Source organism: Harmonia axyridis, chromosome 1 (genome assembly GCF_914767665.1).
Source record: "Harmonia axyridis chromosome 1, icHarAxyr1.1, whole genome shotgun sequence".
Taxonomy (NCBI): domain Eukaryota; kingdom Metazoa; phylum Arthropoda; class Insecta; order Coleoptera; family Coccinellidae; genus Harmonia; species Harmonia axyridis.
This window is the reverse complement of record NC_059501.1, coordinates 12,755,779-12,774,784: the sequence shown is the minus strand read 5'-3', so window position 1 is coordinate 12,774,784 and position 19,006 is coordinate 12,755,779. Positions and strand designations below refer to the sequence as shown.

Genomic DNA, 19,006 nt, shown 5'->3' with positions numbered 1-19,006 from the left:
CATGAAAATTATCAAGATATTATGACCATGTGCGACATTGAAGATAGTATTTTTACTGTATGAAGAGATTTCACGGACAATGAAAATATCCCAAAAATAATTTTTCATTGACTAGTCCATCAGCAGTAATATATCAACTTCTTCATAAACCTAAGAAACACCGAATAATAGGTGAGTCATATTATGTATGTTGATTAATAGTAGTGAGTTCCACGTAGCTTAATCTCAATAATTGTCATGCTCGAATTATTTTTTTTTTTTCCGTATCAGTTCATTTTTAGATAATAATGATAATAATATATAATAATAATAAAAGAGTTCATTCAGAACATGAATACATAAATAAACTATATAATACTGTAGAGTTAAGTTTAAAATATTAACTGTGCACAGCAATCAACATAACAATACATTCTTTAAGTTAGCCGCAAAATAATTAATTTTCTGGTTTAAGTACAACTCCCAAGGAAACGTGTGCTCGCCCCCAGATATATGCGAGTAGATACAGTGGTTATCTTCAATCTATAGGTCGATCATGTTGTAGTGTCCAATCCATTTTATAAAACTATCAGGTAAGTGTCGAATCCAGTTTCTAAATTTTTTATCTATATCCATTTTATAAAGCTATAAATGTCAAAATCAGGTAAGTGTCAAATCCAGTTTCTTAATTTTTTTTTATCTATATCGGGTAATTCACAATTTATTTTTGGTTCATTATCTTATGTAATCTTGTTCTATCAAAATTCCGTATCCATTTTTTTAATTCCCTTTTGAAAGTTACCTTATTACCTGAATTGATCACTTCTTCAGGTAGCAAGGGAGGCTATGTAGGCATTCAGGCATAGCCTTGGGGCTATGTAGGCGCAGCATCTTTGGCCAATTCTTTTCATCGATCTAGGACGTTCAAAATTTTTTTTCACGTGCTCTAGTGCGATACTGATGATTCTTTTCCATTATGTTAATTTTTTTTTCTACATTTGCTAATAACATACCACAATCAATGATGAAAATTGATTCAAATTGTTTATTGCAGACATTGAACAAACATGCAAAAAAATAGTATATGAATTTACAAAAAGAATATTTTGAAGATAATAAGGCGAAAATATTGGATCCATTGAAATACCTCAAGATGAACAATTTCATCACATGGGCGCCCGCAGGGGGGGGCCAGGGGGGGCCATGGCCCCCCCTGAGATTTTGATTGCCTCATTTTTCAGCACAACACCCTCAATATTACTTTCTCAATCCAAAGGGCATGGAAAAAAGGAAAGTAATTGATTCCCAACAATTTTCCGGTTCTCAATGACACTCATGGACGCCTTATCGTTTTTCAATAATTTTCATTTTGCCCCCCCTGAGAAAAATTTCTGCGGGCGCCCATGTTTCATCACATAATGAAATGTGAATTGCAAATTTACAATACACAGTAGAGAAAGAGTTGAATAAATAGGATGAGTGTTCCAAGATTTCATCTGATGCTATGAAACTCAAACAAGTAATATTCCAAAATCTCACTCCTCAATCTCAATATTTCAATCTCCCAATTCAAACGTTCGTCGTAAGAATGTCAACAAAACTCTCAAAAACTTCTTTACGAGAACTGATTTCTAATTAAGCGATCTTTCGATTTGCAGAAAGATGATCGACATTATTCCTATCAATACGTGAAATCTGGATTTGTATTTGACTTCTATGCCGTAATAGAAAGTGGAATGACTTTGTCATTGATATCTTGCTTGGCGTCCCTCATTTCTTATGCAAATTGGAATCGATCTCCTTTCTCTGAACCGGAATCAGGTCTGATTCAACAATTTCAGACTTGCATTAAATTTTGAATATGCACTTGGGGCGAAACCTTTCGAGAACTTTTTCAACTTCAATTAATTCCGAAGCTGGTAGCTACGGAATTCTTTGCTCCTGAAAATAAGGAATTTATTCTATTAGCAGCTTTCATCTACAGAAATTGGAAGAGGAAAACTATCAGAAGTAGTTATATGATAACTGATGGAAGAAAAACTTTTAGAGGTGAGATATGCAAATATTTCCTTACGTTTTGCATCTAATTGTATGTATATAGTCTTTGTTTTAATTATTTAATCCTACCTATTTTATTATTATTGTTATTATCAATGTCGTAAACTGCAACATATTTGTTATAGTCCAAATAGGAGAAGGGACTTATGGTTTCTACAGGGGCTTAAAACATGGAATTAGATATAGGCTAGGTGTCAATTGGAATTGGGTGACCAACTTCAGTAAGTCCGTTGGTTTTGATATTAGGAACAAATCGACTTCAGTATGTCGATTTGTTCCCAATATCGAAATCAATGGACTTATTATCATCATCAATTAACTATTTTTTCTTCAAATATCTATTTCAGGGTACTTTCAAATTATTCCAATGCAAATAAATCAATATCTAATCATTTTCATGATCAATAAAAAAAGTTTGAATATTTCTGTTTTCCTGTAGAATCTCAATTATCGTTCCTTATACCTAAATGGTTCACTAATGGTCTCCAGTAGACATGAAAATTTATCAGTCCCTTAAAGCGTCAATACATGACGTTTTCAATAGATTTACAATGGAACCATTTTCTGTTGTAAATCATATGGGATGTACGATGCCAATTATTATTCCCTGTAAATAGTTCTTTCATGTTCACCAATATGCTTGGAAATGTATTAATTCCTCAATGTGTTGAAGGCATGTCGTTTCAATTGATTTACAATGGAACCAATTCCTGTTATGAAATCTTGAGAGATTCATTGAGGGTGGAGAACGCTTAGAAACGAACATGATGCGTACCATATGTGTGTCGTAAAAATGCCTTTTGCAGGACGCCCTCAATCGAGAATATTTCATGGTGAAAAACACCTAAATTTCTTGGAACCGTGAAGTATTTTGTGGGCTATGTGACGAAAGATTTTCATTCGATAGGGTGGTACTTGGTACAAAAACTTCATTCATTTATTCATCCCAGCTTAATAACTGGACATTTATAATAATTTGGATTTTCCTGAAGATAACTTGTGAATTGTTTGAGATTTTTTTATCGAAACAGCATATACGACAAAACTACAAGAAACCTTGAAATGTAGTACTGGACCAATGTTGAAAAACTTTCTACGTTTTTCTAAAAAAAAAAGTTCTGGGGAAAAGAAGTGGGCACTTTTCCAGAACACATATCCCCAAACAATTCAACCGAAATATAGGAGTTCTCTGAGGAATTTAGAGTGGGTCTTACACGTAAACAAAAGCTCTCAGGTCTTTCAAAAATTAGAAAAAAAATATTTTATGTTTTTTCTCGAAAGTCCTGAAGAGATAAAAGGATGCCATTTTATAGTAATTCCAACCAATGAAAACCCATGAAAATTCTTCAATTTTTTGAAATATTACGATTGGGTAAAACAATGAACTACTATATTGTTTTTTTAGTAGACATTTTCAATGAAAAGAAATCTCTGAATTTTGATATTATCGATTCATTGCGTGAAATAACTTTTATTTGAAGTCATCCCAGACACCTTAGTTCATTAAACTGGAAGGCGATATCGTAGATTGAACATTTGTGAGAACAGTTTCGATGGGGCGTAAATGGACCTTAAGGACACTGAGCAATGTAATCCGTTCCACAATAATATTATTAACAATAATTCTCCTTCCAGTTTGTCAGTGAAATTCATGAATCACTTATCGTAAGTAATTGCACAAGTGCATCAAAATTACCGATAATTTTGCATGACAGCGTGTTGTCATAAAAACTGCATAAGTTCATTTTTGGAGAAAGAGCCCGACACCGAAGGTGGAGGGCTCTTTCTCCAAAAATGAAAATGACCGAATGCAGTTTTTCAAAGAAAACACGCTGGAATGCGAAATTATCCGGTCATTTTGATGCACGAGTGTAATTCGGGGGAATATTTCCCGAATAAACTGTTACATTACTTGTCAAACTGATTTAGAATGGAATTGCCATAGATTCGAACTGTGTAAGATGCATAGAAACTATGCATCTATGAACAGAACAATTATCGCAGTGCAGTTTCGCTTCCTACAATGCAATTATCGCTGTAATTTTCGATAATTGTTCTCCATATACATAGAATTTTTGACAGGAGGGAAATATTATTATTATTATTATTATTACATTGGATACAGAGTTGAGTATAAAACTATAAAACTCTTAACAAAATAAAACCTAATGTGAAAAAATAACACCAAAACAATTCAGGAAAAACAACACATATTGAAACATCCGATATTTGAAAATATATTTGACTTTATTCAAGAACTCTTGTCCACCAGATGTCGAACCCATTCTTGAACACGCTCACCGACGCAGCTCCAACAAAATCATGCGTTAGTTGATTCCAACACGATCACAAGCGAAGACAGATAACTGTTCGAATTTTGAGTTGATAGAAACAATATTCGTAAGTGGCAACGTAATCAAGTTAGACTTCAATTTTTTGAGGACGGTATTTTGATTATCGAAGGGATTCCCTTCCTGTATTCAATAGTCAGGTCAGTCTCCCCAGAAGAACGTTTTCTTTCAAGCTCCTTGCGTAGGTCCTGAAGCTGCTTAATTTGAAGTGGCGTCTTATCATCATCTATTGAAATCCTCCTGTAGTTCTCAAAGGCAGCAAGGACCCGTCTATGACGTAGGATATTGGCAGGTACCGCCGGGTTCGAAAACTCTACCTTAACCAGTCTGGGCGCCCCCTGTCGCAAATTACCGAGTCTTCTGGTCGCGATCATATCGCAGGGTGAGCCGTCCCCGATCTTCGAAATAATATCAAGAATTAAAGCTTTATCTGTTATAACATCTACTGACTCAGGAACATTTCGGATAATGAGATTGTTAGCTCGCTTAACACGATCCAGTAACTCGACTGGATTAACGTACAATAAAGAGCCATCGGTTCCAGCTACCGCTGCCGAGATGGATGAACCAGCGATATCCTTCAAGGTCAACACTTCACTCTTCAGTATAAGGCTAGCCTTCTCCAACGCCACAACATCAACTGATCCCAACTGATTCTTCAACCCCGAAACGTCCTCCCTCAGAACTGAATGGGAAGTTTTGAGGACACTGAGCTCACCACTGACTTGCTGCAATGATGACGCATGCTGCTTCAACATTTTGTCATGTGCCTCCACACTTCTTACACAGCTGCTCAGTTTATCTGAAAGCTCTTTCTGTGCCTGCTTAATTTCAGCAATATCTCTAGCGATACCGTCGAGGATAGACAATCTGGACAAAACCATGTCCAACTGATTCGATGAACCAGTGGTTTGGGACTCCGCTACACCTGTCTTACTCCGAAGCGGACGGGGATTATTGCTTTGCTGGCTGGACATTATTAGGATGATCGAATTCCGAATAATAAAAAAAAGGATGAAAAACAAAGGATACACGCTTCACTCAGCCGAGGCCGATCGGTGAGACTTAAATAAACGTACAAGGTGGGCCTAGGATGAGAATAGGATGAAAGAAAACAGAGGATCAAAAACACAGGTGAAAATAAACAATAAGTCAGATCGGGTATGGCTCCCCTTAGAATGTGCTCGAGAATCGAGATTATCTCAAGAAACATATGCAGAGCGTCAGGCCTGAATCAATTGAAACCCGAGGTAACGAGGATTCAAAATGAACAATATAATCCAAATTAATGCAATATCAGCAGATAATACCTGAAGGAATCAATACAAATTATGTACGATCTAAAATTGTGGAAGTTGTAAATCACATAGAACAGAAAATGAAATTTTCTTGCCATAAAACACTCTGAATAAATCGAATAATCTTGGAGCACCACCGAAACGTGTTATCTCTCACAGGTTTTCACAATATTCACCAGTATTCATTCATATTGTTATATTTATTCATTTTGGTTCAAAATTGATATTCAGTCCAAATCTGATCTTATTTAGTTGGTCATATCTTTAGTGGTTCTGAGAATTATATTGATACGATTGAATTCTTCTAGACTTGTCACTTCCACTATCGAATAATTCGATATAAGAAAAATTTTATTTGAAAAAGTCGTTCATGATTTATCCAAGAATCATTTCCTATCTATCATAATTAAACATTCCCTAAGAAAAAATTAAACACTAATAATATAAAATATGCACAATATTGATCGTCTGTATAATTCAAACATAAATTTCGCATTCTCATTTAAATTCACCAACTGACATTCGGAATTAGTGCATCTAGCTGGAGCACTACATGAATTCAACTACAAAGGACTTGTTGAAATTTTCGGTATTAATTGTTTCAAAACTATTTCATACAATATCAAATTCTATACTTGTGTTGTCGAGTTGTTAACTAGTTCTCGCAAATAGTGCAGATCCACGAAACAGGTTAGTTTTAGCTATATTTGTAATTGGGTATGCGATGGCTAAGTGCTCTTCTCATAGTATCAATTTTGAGCAACTGCTTGAGAGTGCATCAGAGATCTATCATAAATCTGAAATATGTTCAATTACTCAATGTAGAGTATAAAAATGCTCTAATATGGTTGGGGTTACAATTATAATATGATAAATACGATAACTATCGTTTGGAAGGATCTAAACACTTGAGTTTTTCTGGCTAATTTTGTATCTCGAATAGAGAGGTTGAATTCATAAATAAGCTCTTTCAAAATCTTCCGTTGAGGTTATAGTCCAGCCTAGATGTGCGAAACAATTGTTCTGCATATGTAGGCTGTACTATAAACTCCCCGGCTATACTATAGCCAATACAGCGTGTTGAAAACAGTTGAAATTAGTTAATTGAATGATTTTATTCCAGATGTCATTTTCATTAATATAGCATCAAGAATTGGAAAGCTCAGTATCTCATACTCGTACCCATTGAAAATATCAGCAGTGATCCGAGCCCTTCGATTGTTTTCGTTATCTACTGGTAAATGTTGTACCTACATTTTTTATCTGGGATGTTCTCATTTTCCAATAACAAGAGGTACTCAACAATTTTGCCGGCAAGCATATTGAGCCTTGGCTTGAATGCGTTAATCCGATGCATTCGGTGATTAAAATTAAGATTTCTAAACTATCGAGCGAAAAAATTTGCTTTTTGAAGCAGAAGCCCGTTTACGGTTATTCCTCTGTTGCGTTGAAGCTTAAACCATTCTTATAATGCTCGATCTAACTATTCTTGAGTTCATTTTCTTAGTCGTTAGGAATAAGATATGACGAATTCCTTCGCAATATTCGATTCACCAGCTTCTAGGAGATGTCAAATAGCACCTTTTCCTCCTTGTTTATCTTCACAGAGTACATTTTGTAGGATAAGGTGACTGCTTCTATCATGGGATAAATTAAACACCGACTGATTTGAATGCGCTAATAAACATTGTGGGTTGGAACCGGGTTTATACGAGAGGGTGGTGAGTTTTTGAGAAAATAAAACTGCAACACTTCGTTATAACCGGACCATTTATCAATTTTATCAACAAAATAGGTCGCTATAAGCTGTTGGTTCCTAAAACCGAAGTCGTAATAACCGGATGTGGTTGAATAGAACTTGAAAAACTGGAATCTGCAATCACATCGCTAAAAGCGGTTGGTCGTTATAAACGGAGTCACTATATTCGGATTCTATTGATTAAATGAATAGATATATTTAGAAATTTGCAAGTAAATTGATCAACGAATAGTAATTCTGAGCTTATTGCAGAATTTCGTATCGACCATTTCATTACAATTATAAAAAAAGGTTCCAAATGGAATTTGTGAAGTGAAAAGAGAACATTGTGAGTTGGAATCGGGTTTATACGAGAGAGTAGCGAGTTTTTCAGTGAATAAAACTACGACATGTCATTATAACCAGACGATTCATCAATTATATCATCGAAATAGATCGCTATAAGCGGTTGAACCCTATAACCGAAGTCGTGATAACCAGATGTGGTTGAATAGAACTTAAAAAACTTGAATCAGCAATCACTTCGCTAAAAGCGGTTGGTCGTTATAAACGGAGTGGCTATATTAGGATTCTACTGTTTGAATAAATAGATATATTAAATAATTCTGCAAGTAATTTAATTAACGAATACTAATTTTGAGCTTAATGGAAAATTTCGTATCGACCATTTCAATTCAATTATAAAAATAGTTTTCAAATGAAATTTTCGAAAAAAAAAAAGCACTGGCATCACAAACTAAAGGCTCATTTATTGGTTTGTATGCATTCCCGTTGAATAATGAATAAATATATCAATCAATAAATAATAATTCATAAATGACTCCACTGTTTCACTCCCTCTAGAAATACAAAACAAATAGGGTATGAGGTATAGTGAAAAAAGGTAAGAGAAAATTCGAAGTATTCGCATCCTGGAAAGAACGGACGTTTTTCCGTTAATTCCGTCCGGAAAGGATCCTGTCGTCCTTGCCAACTGAATTCTAAATATGAAGCATCAACATCAACGGGGTAACAGGGGGTACGACATCCTGAATTAAAAATGAAATCTATTTCCATAAATTCCCGGGGCAGGAGCTGGAATTCGGACGGACTTGGTTCATTAGCCTTAATTGAATTACGTACCTAATCGATTTCCTGCAGAAGTTCGGGCCAATTAAACTAGGCTGAGTTTCCTGAAAAACACGATGAGAAACTCGATTAAATAAGAAATGCTCCACGCTTCTCTAGCGGGGAACGTCCCGACTTCTTACACATACACACAAAAAAAAGGCGAAGAGGATACTTCGGTCGAATGCGAGGAGGGTATCGAAAATACTTAATAAAATCGAAGATAATCACTCGCAGGTTCGGTATTGATTTTTGCAGAGAGAGGGATGCCCGTTCCTGTCGACTTTTTCAGGATGTAAGGTGAAGTGAGATGGGCATTTCCTGTATCGAGAAATTTGCTCGACGCCCTCTCATTCGTCCCAATAAAACGTTCCCAAAAATTATTCATTATTTAGTATCAAATATCTCCTTGGAAGGTTCGTATTTTTTTTTCGATAAAAAATAAACACTTTTTATTTTTCACAGATTTCCATTATTATTCTTTTCTCGAAAGTTTTTCCTGTTTATGCAATATACACCCCTGATTTCACATCTTTCTTTGCAATGATTGCTCAATGGTTCATATTGGACAAACAGGAAGCAAGAAGAGAATTCATCAACATCAAAGGAGTCACACCAGTGATAAAATCTTTTCGGCAGATGAAGATCATTTAGAAGAATCTGGACATAATTTCAGAATCGGAATCAGAAGGATCCTCAGAATATAATGGACCCAGGATGTTCTGCGTCAAGGACAAAGATTGTTAACAAGATAAAAACACAAAAATTGGAATATCTGGGTCACATCATGAGAAGCAAGAAATATAACCTTATGCAGCTCATAATCCAGGGCAAAATCCAAGAAAAACTTAGTATAGGTAGGAGAAGAATGTCATAGTTGCAAAACCTAAGAGAGTGGTTCGGATGTACATCTAATCAACTTTTTAAAGCAGCAGCATCTAAAGTGAAGATAGCAATGATGATTGCCAACTTTCGTCTCGGAGATAGCACTCGAAGTAGGAGGACATAATTTCAACTCATGATTCCATATTGAAAACAAAACTCACCGTTTAACACTATTAGAATCCCTCGAGATAAACCGTCTCAGTTCTAGACAGATTTTGTTGAATAATCAAGTAGGTCTTCTCTTTTGAACATCTTCATTCTCTGGAAAATCAAGATTGCAGTAGATTTATATGGTATCCCAGGTCAAGAATATTCGGGATCTATTAAGGATGCCATGAATAAGTTAGTTTATTGCTTTATAGAATCCTACATACTTTTATTTTGATATCCAGTGTGTCCCGGGAGTAAATCTACATACTACATACTAAGGTATAGAAAGACTAGGGAAGTACGGATTGACTACAAAAAAAATAAAAATTCTGCCTTTCCTCAGAAAGATTCATGGTAATAAAGAATCCATCATCAGAACCGAACTTATCGGCAGAATTAATTGGAACTTGGTATGTTATTGACAAACGCCGAGGTCGAGTCAGATATATATTAATTATTTCAATATTCCAAAGCGGTACAGCTTGAAAAACATGATAAAACGCTAATATATAACTAAGTGACTCAAGAAGCATATTGAGGTAACTGCTAACAAATCAACAAAGGCCTTGATAGAGTGCAAAAGTTTGGATGGTAAGACTTGGGAATGTAACCTAAAATATCGCAATGGATGTACGTTATGATTGTGAGACAGATAATAACTCATTGGGGTGCCCTGGATATAATACAAAGATAACCAAGTGTTCGTATCACTGGAGCTATGAGAGGTCCCCAACTAGGGCATTGAAGATCATTATAGATCTCAATGCTCTTAATATTGTGATAGATAGAGTAGCCCATGATGTCATTCTAAGACTATCCAGGGAAGGTACCAGCAATTAGGGAATTAGGAATTAGAGACCCTTACCAAAATTTTTGGGTAAATACCGAATAACATGCATGTATGTATGACTCAATTAAAAACCACCTTTCCAGTGACGAGATGATGAAGACAATAAGAATCGAGAAAACCTTCACCACGGAACTAAGAAGAAATGAATATTTAGAAAGGGAGTCCACAATCCCAGTTCTCGAAAAAAATACCATTAAATGGTACACAGATGGTTCTAAAACCACGACGGGACTGAACCTGGAGTATTCAAGTTTTAATAACTGACGTCTAGTGTAACCTTGAAATACTTCATTAATATGAAGTATTTCAAGGTTACACTAGACGTCATTAATTAAGGATTAATATCCAGCCTGTGTTGAAAATATCATAAGTTGTAATGTAAGTTGTATGCACCAGATATCTAAAAAGTATCTGTATTCAACATTTTTTAAACTTTTATTATCGGATTCAACCAATCATTTCTTGAAATGTAGTCGAATATTATCGATTATAATCCATAATGACAAATGTTTTATTTATCTAATTGGAATTCACAATACGAGGTTATCTGTACAAAACAACTAATTGTTGATATACTTACTCTTGATTTGAATAATTATTATAACAGTTGCGTCTGATCGTTCCTAAATTACAGATTCATAGGTTTTCTGACTATTAATACCTATCCAATGAAAAAAATCGTGGTGCTACTAAGTGTTATCATAGTGAGTGTGAGATCACATAATGATGAGGACAACGTTGGGGAATTGTCAACAAAAGGTTCGTCAATTGATTTAATCACAAATATTCTAATCTCTCATTCCGATGAGAATTCCACGACAAATTTTCAGTGTTGTTAAAAAATATTAATGAATCGAAAAGAATAGAGTGTTCTAAAGTGAGTTTACCAAGTCTGCCCGAAATTCATATGTTTCAATAAAAAACACTGGTAGTAACCATGTGTAGAGTAAAATGCTATCTGAACCTTTTTTTTGAAAATTGACACAAAACATTTGGCAAGATGAATCGTATATCAAGTTTCAACATTGTGAACGAAATAACTCTGTTATTTTACTATTATAATAAAAAGTGTTTCCGACTTGTGATCATTTGAGTCACTAGATATGATATGAGGTTCTTTGAAATGAAAGATATTTGGAAGGTTTTTCGTGATTTCAATAGTTTGTCAACCCCAATTCTGAATCATAACATGCAAGAATTTTTTCAGATAGAAATGAATATTTGTCGAAATATCGAGTCAATCTCAATATCCAATATTTGAATTCTTCGAATCAAATACAGAAAGGATATCTCATTTTTGGTAAGCTTCAGTTTCAATTCCATAAAACGTGCAAGGAAGCCTCCGAATTGCACATTCAGTTGGCCGTATAACACAGAAAGTATTTCAGATACGGCTGCAGAAATAGCTGCCATAAAAGTTCAATATAAATTCCTGGTTATTGCTAGAAAATAAGGTGAGAATGTATGACCTAGGTTACCGCATGTGAGGTATAATTCATTTCGGAAAGTAGATTTCCTAAGAGAAAGTTGGAAAGTCCTTTCAGAAAATCTATTCAAATTTCAGCAAGTTGAAGAGTTGCCATAAATCCATTTAAAAATAAAAATTTTTTATTTTTATAGATTTCAAAATCAATAATAATAATAATAATGATGGAGTTTATTTCGGTAAAGAAACAAAACAATGGAAAAATAAATCAGTACATCATGTGAATTTTCTTTGTTAACTGTTTCTCCCCATATACACTGCGCAAAAAAATTAACGCGCATTATGAAAATCTCAAATTTATTCTACAACTGACGGTGTTCTCAATGTAATTATTTTTATCAGAATTATGCATGCATATGTTATCCACTTTCAACGTTTTTCTTCAATACAGATGTTTTTTCCCAGCAGGAATGAAAAAAGATGAGATTATCAGATTTTGAATGTATTGGCTCCATTCTGAAATCAGTTGTTCTCGATCAATTCTAGTGTTCAATAGTTTATCTTTCGTTTGATTTTCTACACTCGATCGCTATGCAATGCGATACACGCAATTTGACCCAAGAGGAATGTGCCCAAGCGGTAGTTTTGCGAGAAGAAGGGTGGACATACACAAGAATTGCAGAAAGGTTTGGAGTTTTCCATACAAGTGTGTCCAGAATGTTGCAGCGATTCAGGGAGAGGGGTATGAATGTCCGAAGATCAGGACAGGGTAGACCATGGGTAACAACTGCCATTCAAGAACGTTACTTGAGACTTTCTTCGTTGAAACAACTTTCTGCAACCGCTCGCCTCCTTCAAAATCTGCTTGAGCAAACTGATGGGGTGCAAATTAGCACTCAGACAATAAGAAATTGCCTCAGAGAATATGATTTAAGGCCTCGTGTCACGGCAAGAGGCCCAGCTCTTACCCAAGCCCATCGGAGGGCGCGTTTGGATTTTGCGAGAGAGCATATCCATTGGGAAGAGGCTGATTGGGAAATAGTTCTCTTTACAGATGAGTCTAGATTCTGCCTCTACCATTGTGATCGACGTTCCCTTCTTTACAGACGCCCACATGAAAGAAATGCTTAGTGCAATTTCCTGAATACTACTGGTTTCGGGGCAGGATCGATTATGGTATGGGGTGGAATATCTCTGACTGCTCGCACAGACCTAGTGGTCGTTAATAATGGAGCTATGAATGCTGATAGGAACATTCTTGAAGAGCATGTAGTGCCATTTGTTTTATTATTATTATTATTATAGTACCTTGAAGAGGTTGAAGTCTCTCGAATGGAATGGCCAGCAAGAAGTCCAGATCTCAATCCGATTGAGCAGGTTTGGGACAACGTCAATAGAAGGCTAAGAAGTTCAGAAAATCATCCAGCTACTCTTAATGACTTAGGAATCCAACTCAGAGAAATCTGGGAAGGATTAGATCAGAACATTTTAAGATCACTCATTTTGAGTATGAACCGTCGTTGTCAAGCTGTAATTAACGCAAGGGGTGGAAATACCAAGTATTAAATCACTTATCAGCATTCCAGTATTTTGAAAATTGTTTATTTCTCTTCTTTCACATAAGATTCGGTGAAATCCTGAATTTTTCTTCGATTTAATGTGTCTTGTTTCGTTCAAAACTTTCTCGAGAGAACATAAAAAATAAGTTATAATGTCAATGTAAAATTAACTTTCATTAAAATTGAGATTTTCAGAATGTGTGTTAATTTTTTTGCGCAGTGTTCATCAGAAGAAACGGTTTACAAAGAAAGTCCACATTACCTCACATTAGAACCAAAGTTCTAATTATATAATCAAAATTCAAATATTACAGAAGTTTATGATATTTGTGGGCTTCTCACAATTCACTTAGGAATATGACGTTTTTGTACATTCCTGAAAAAGCTATCTGAATATTTCAGGAGATAATTTTGTTTGTGTAAATAAGTTATATCGACAATAGTAGGCATAACCTCAAATATTCTTTCGCCAAATGAGAGGTTAGGAAATCCCTCTATTATTATTCGATAAGTAATCCCTGCGCTCAATTTCCCTGAGAGAAAGTTTTTTAAGTCAGAAAAAAGTTAATAGAAACTGGGATAGACCTTTAATGTTTCTTTTTTATAGCGTAATTAGTGGTTGGACGATCGAAAAACTTAAATTGCCGAATTACTCGTCTAATTTCGTGGGAGCAGAAAATCAATTTCGATTTGCATAAAGAACACAGGCGTTGGAGGATCCCAAAGATGTCCTTCAACCTGAGGACGGCATGATAAAAGGGAATAAATTTATATTAAGACAATTTATCTAAGATGTTTTTATGCTTAGAAAAACACAAATAACTGCTACATTGAATATTTTTCTGGAGTAGCATGCCAATCTACAGGGCGTAACATCAGGGGTTGGCCATGAGCTAGTGGTGAATGCAGATAATCCAGGCCGCACAGAAAAGTAGCTAGTTGTGTATTCTAAGACTTTTATTTTCGGAGATACAGGGTGATTAATGAAAATTGACCTAAATTACTGATACTCATTACTTACGAATCAGAAATCCGATTTTGTTCAAATTTTGTGGGTTCGTTCACTTCATACAACCCTTCAAAACTTTCAAAAGGAATGTCGAATGAAGAAATGTATAATTCTATCCAACGAATTCAATTTTTACTTTAAATGGCACATTTTTTTAAAAGAGTGGCGAACGAAAGAATTAATATTTTATGTGATTTTTAAAATAAGGATTTTTCGGATAAAAATTATTTCAGGGTAGAAAATGGTATTTCCAACCCGAATTTCTTTCACATAATTAGATTTTTCCAACAAAACAACATAAAAGGTCCACTATGAATTCTCTAAACATATATCGAAGATGATTTTCCGAACACTCGTAGCATTATTTCAGAACATCGAATTTGAGGTTTTCACTCCAGTTTCTATTTAAATCGATTTTCTTGGAATTCTCCGTACCTTCACATGAAGGTTAGAGGTCAGTATTGATTGTGAAAATTATATACTTGGAATTATAAAAATATCACTCTCGATTATATCATATCGTAGCAAAATGGTGGTAGGGAGATGTTATCGTTCTTTACATGTTAGCGGGATTAGATTTCTTTATAACTCATTTGTAACACGCTTCTATTCTTTTAGTCTTCAGACCTGAATATTTACTGATTCACTTGTTTTTCCTCTTATTCATTTTTAGTATTCGATAATCATATCCATATATTCTTCATGAGAATATTTGAATGGTATTGCTTAGTTCATTAACAGCTTTTTTCAATGGATCACAAATCATCGAAAAACAACGAATCGCATGAAATCAACAATCAACAATTCCGGTAATTTTTCACCTATGGACAGAGAAAAATTTCAAAACAATTATTGGTATTCTCAATTTGAGGAAACTTTTGAGGAAGGCATTTGTGAAGAGTCTCAAAACTGCAGAATTCGTAATAATTCTATTCACAATTTATTAAACTATAAAATATCACTTATAAGGGAATGTTTATTGATCACCCTATTATGTAACGGTTCCAAGCATAGGTTAAGAATTTTTATTATGAATTGTAATTCTTCGTGGTTACGAAAACCAAACAAAAATTTAATATTCACTAGGTGATTCAATATTCACGACAATTGAAAGACTAAAATGTTTTTAGTCTATATCTGATTTATCCAATTTCAGAAATATTGAAGGATCAATATGTATGAAATTATTCGGTCGATTAGTTAAATAGCTATTGAACTGTTAAATTTCATCCATAAGATGAACATCACCATGTATATCCCAAACAAAGGCACTCAAGCGATTGAAAACTCTTGATACGAGTCCTCCATGATGACCTTCACTCATGGTATTGTCGCATTCTTTTCGGGTACCCTGTATATACTTGGTTCATTTAAAAAATAATCGTATCGAATACAATTATGTACTTCAAAATAGATACCGTTATATATATAGCAAACATCCTGCATAATTACAAATCGTGTCAGTTTGATAGAATAATCCTCCCACATCAAGGTTGGATTATTCAAACTGTCCAACTGACACTTTTTGTAATTATGCACCAAGCGATAGATGGATTGATAGATACCTTCATTTCAAATATTCAATCTAGATTCAAAATATTCATTTAAATCATACACCTCAAGATATATTGAGAACTTCTTAGTTTTTGACTTAAATTTTCTATAATTTTGTATTGATTTGATATATTTGGGCAATTATTGAAAATTCCTATGCCCATGTGAAAAGAGCACTTTTCGGAGATAGAGAACCTATGCATGAGAACATTGATTTTGGCTGTTGTTGTAATGTAATTTGCATTATTCTGAAGAAATTCAGGTCTATTTTATGAAGATACAAGAAACATTCATGAAAGTAAAGACCATGTACTGTTAAATATTCCCAAAGACCTAAATTTTCCTCTACACGATTCCTTATATCTCAAGTTCGAAAGTATTCTCACTACTCTCTTTTGTATAATAACCGATTGTACTGATGCACTGATGCACCCCAAAAAATTATTCCATATCAATCAAGGATTCAAAGTTAGAAAAACATAGAGTTTTGTCAATTTCTTCGTCTGCATATTCATTAATCACTATTTGTGCATCACAAGATATATTGAGTTTTTTCACCGAGTTGTTCATATGTGGTGTCCATACCAAAAACTCATCAATAACAATTCCAAGGAGTTTGGTACTTTCTGCTATGTTTACTCTGAAATTTATTGTGTACGGTTTAGGTTTTACATTACTCGCACGAAATATTACATATTGGCTCTAGTGATATTCCTGACAAATCATTTTTTGAAAACCACTGTTCTGCCCAGTCGTAAATTACGGAACTTTTCTGTTCCAACTGATTGGGAGTTCATACCTGCCACCAGCAGAGTGGTATCATCTGCATAGTTGCTTATGTCAGAATCTTCCAGCTCATTTGCCGAAAAAAACAAATCATTGATCATTATAAAAAGAGGAATGATGCCAAAACACCTCCTTGTGGAACTCCAACCTCATTTTTCAACCAATCTGACAACACAGCAGTGTTGTTTTTAACGATTTTACGCATTGCCATCTATCTGATACAAAAAAATAACCTGATCATTTTGGAATACTCATAGTATTACGACTCATAATAAAGCTACGAAAATAGAACTTCCATATTATTCTGCACATATTTGTGTAGAACTGAATAAAAATCTCCCTAAATATTTCTAAATACATAATCCAGCATCTGCCCTTACATCCGAACTATTCCTCTGTTCCTCCTCAATTAAGCCACAAATCAAACCCGGTACTCTGAAAACTCCCCGCATTCTTTCTGAGCAACGTGTCCAATTTAGGTCGGAATACCAACTGTAATCCCTCCCCATCCTGGAAGATATCTCTGCAGCAATGAAAAAGGGCGGAAAATTCAAGGGGCGAGTGGAAAGTTAATTCGGTTGGGCGTCTCATTTGGCAATTCATGAGACCGGTAACCTCATTTGCTTTGTCAATTATGACGTAGTTAGCGCCCTGCCTGTGTGGATGAACGTGACTGCATCATTAGGAAAACACTCGTCGTTCGTTTCTACTATGTTGCCAACAGCTCCACATATCACTAAAACCTGTTATTATTGAAGGACTGATGGGTGAAAAATATTGTCAGGATAGGGGTATAATTGCATGTTAGGTTTTTCATTTTCAAAATTGAAGTTGTCACCAAAATAAAAAAATCTAATTATGTGTGCACTGGGATGAATCTGTTGGTCCAAATACGCATCCTGCTGTTAATGTTTATGTTCACATGTTGGATCATATATGGCAGTATTTGTCATATAGAATCTGTTTGAGTCTGCAAGAAGACATGGATGTTGTGAACAGGTTCTGTAACAGTAATAAATTTCATTTGAATGTATCGAGATGTATCGTGGTGTCTTACACGCCGAGGAAGTGCATCTGTTTGATTACAGTATTTCTCGGCTTAGTGATATCAAGGACCTGGATTTGGAATTAGATCAAAGGTTTTCTTTTATACCACATATTACTCAACTGACTTCATCGCCATGTAGCTAATACACTTGCCAGAAAAGGAGCACAAACTCCTTTCATCGGCCAGGAACCTTTATTTGGTGTAGACAAATGCACCTACAAGAAAGAGGTTCAGGAAAAAGAGGTAACCGAAAGAGGAAAACTCTGGCGGAATCTTCCTGGTCTGGATCACTCCAAAAAGTTTCTTCGAAACTTTGACTCTACAAAATCCAAGAAGTATCTGGATCTTAGTAAGCATATGCTACAACTCCTCACTGGATTCTTCACAGGGTATTGCCGCCTTAAGAAACACCTCATGAGAATGGGTCTAACAGAAAACGACGAGTGCAGATTCTGTAGGGAGGAGGAAGAAACTCTGGATCACCTAGTGACGGAATGCCTCGCCATCGCTAGTCAACGCAAAGCCTGCCTTGGACACGAAACTTATAGAAGTGAGGAATTAGCCTCCTTGAAGCCATCCCACATATTGGAGTTCATCAGAACTCTGGAACTGGAAGGCGAGCTGTAGATCACGTTATGGAGAGAATAGCTCTGATGAGGACACAATAGACCATCAGGTCGCAGTGAAACCTAACCTCCTTAATTAAATCCAAATCTAATCTAATATAATCTTATCGGCATGTAGGATTTATGGTTTCATTGTGCAGAACGCGAGATTGTTTGAGAATTTGGCAACAATAATTCATTTAACAAAGAAAAAGGAATAAGGACACTCCCTCACGGAGAAGTGCTAACCGTAGACATGAACTTTCGGCTCTCATCAGTAGAGTGAAAAAGTGTTAGGATGAGCAACACTTGAAGGAAACAACAAACAAGCGGAGTCAACAACAGAAGACAGTAGACCATTTGTGGTTTCAGCAGGAAGACCCAATGGGTTTTCGGGAAACAACCAACATCACGGCGTGGGAAGCTATAGCTACCTGCGTTCTCCTCGTTAGTCTTTCCACATAATTCATTTATTTAACGCGTTAGTCAGAAGTAAGATCAAGTATTGGAGTCTCAATCTATAATTGTCATGATTACCATCTAGGGACTGTACAAAGAAGGTTTCTGAAGAGGCTTGGTCCC

General features: G+C 35.2%; 1 protein-coding gene across 2 annotated transcripts in view; it reads left to right on the top strand.

Moving 5' to 3' along the window:
• LOC123674726 (nephrin) overlaps positions 1-19,006 on the top strand; it is a 368,531-nt gene that overhangs the window by 115,541 nt on the left and 233,984 nt on the right. The window contains exon 1 of one of the 2 annotated variants that reach the window (XM_045609768.1): positions 11,036-11,196. The exons of the other annotated variant lie outside the window; for it this stretch is intronic. Within the exon in view, the coding sequence (XP_045465724.1) occupies positions 11,106-11,196 (91 nt within the window). The 5' untranslated portion in view covers positions 11,036-11,105. Of the gene's footprint in view, positions 1-11,035; positions 11,197-19,006 lie in introns of those variants that run through there. 2 annotated transcript variants of the gene reach the window in all.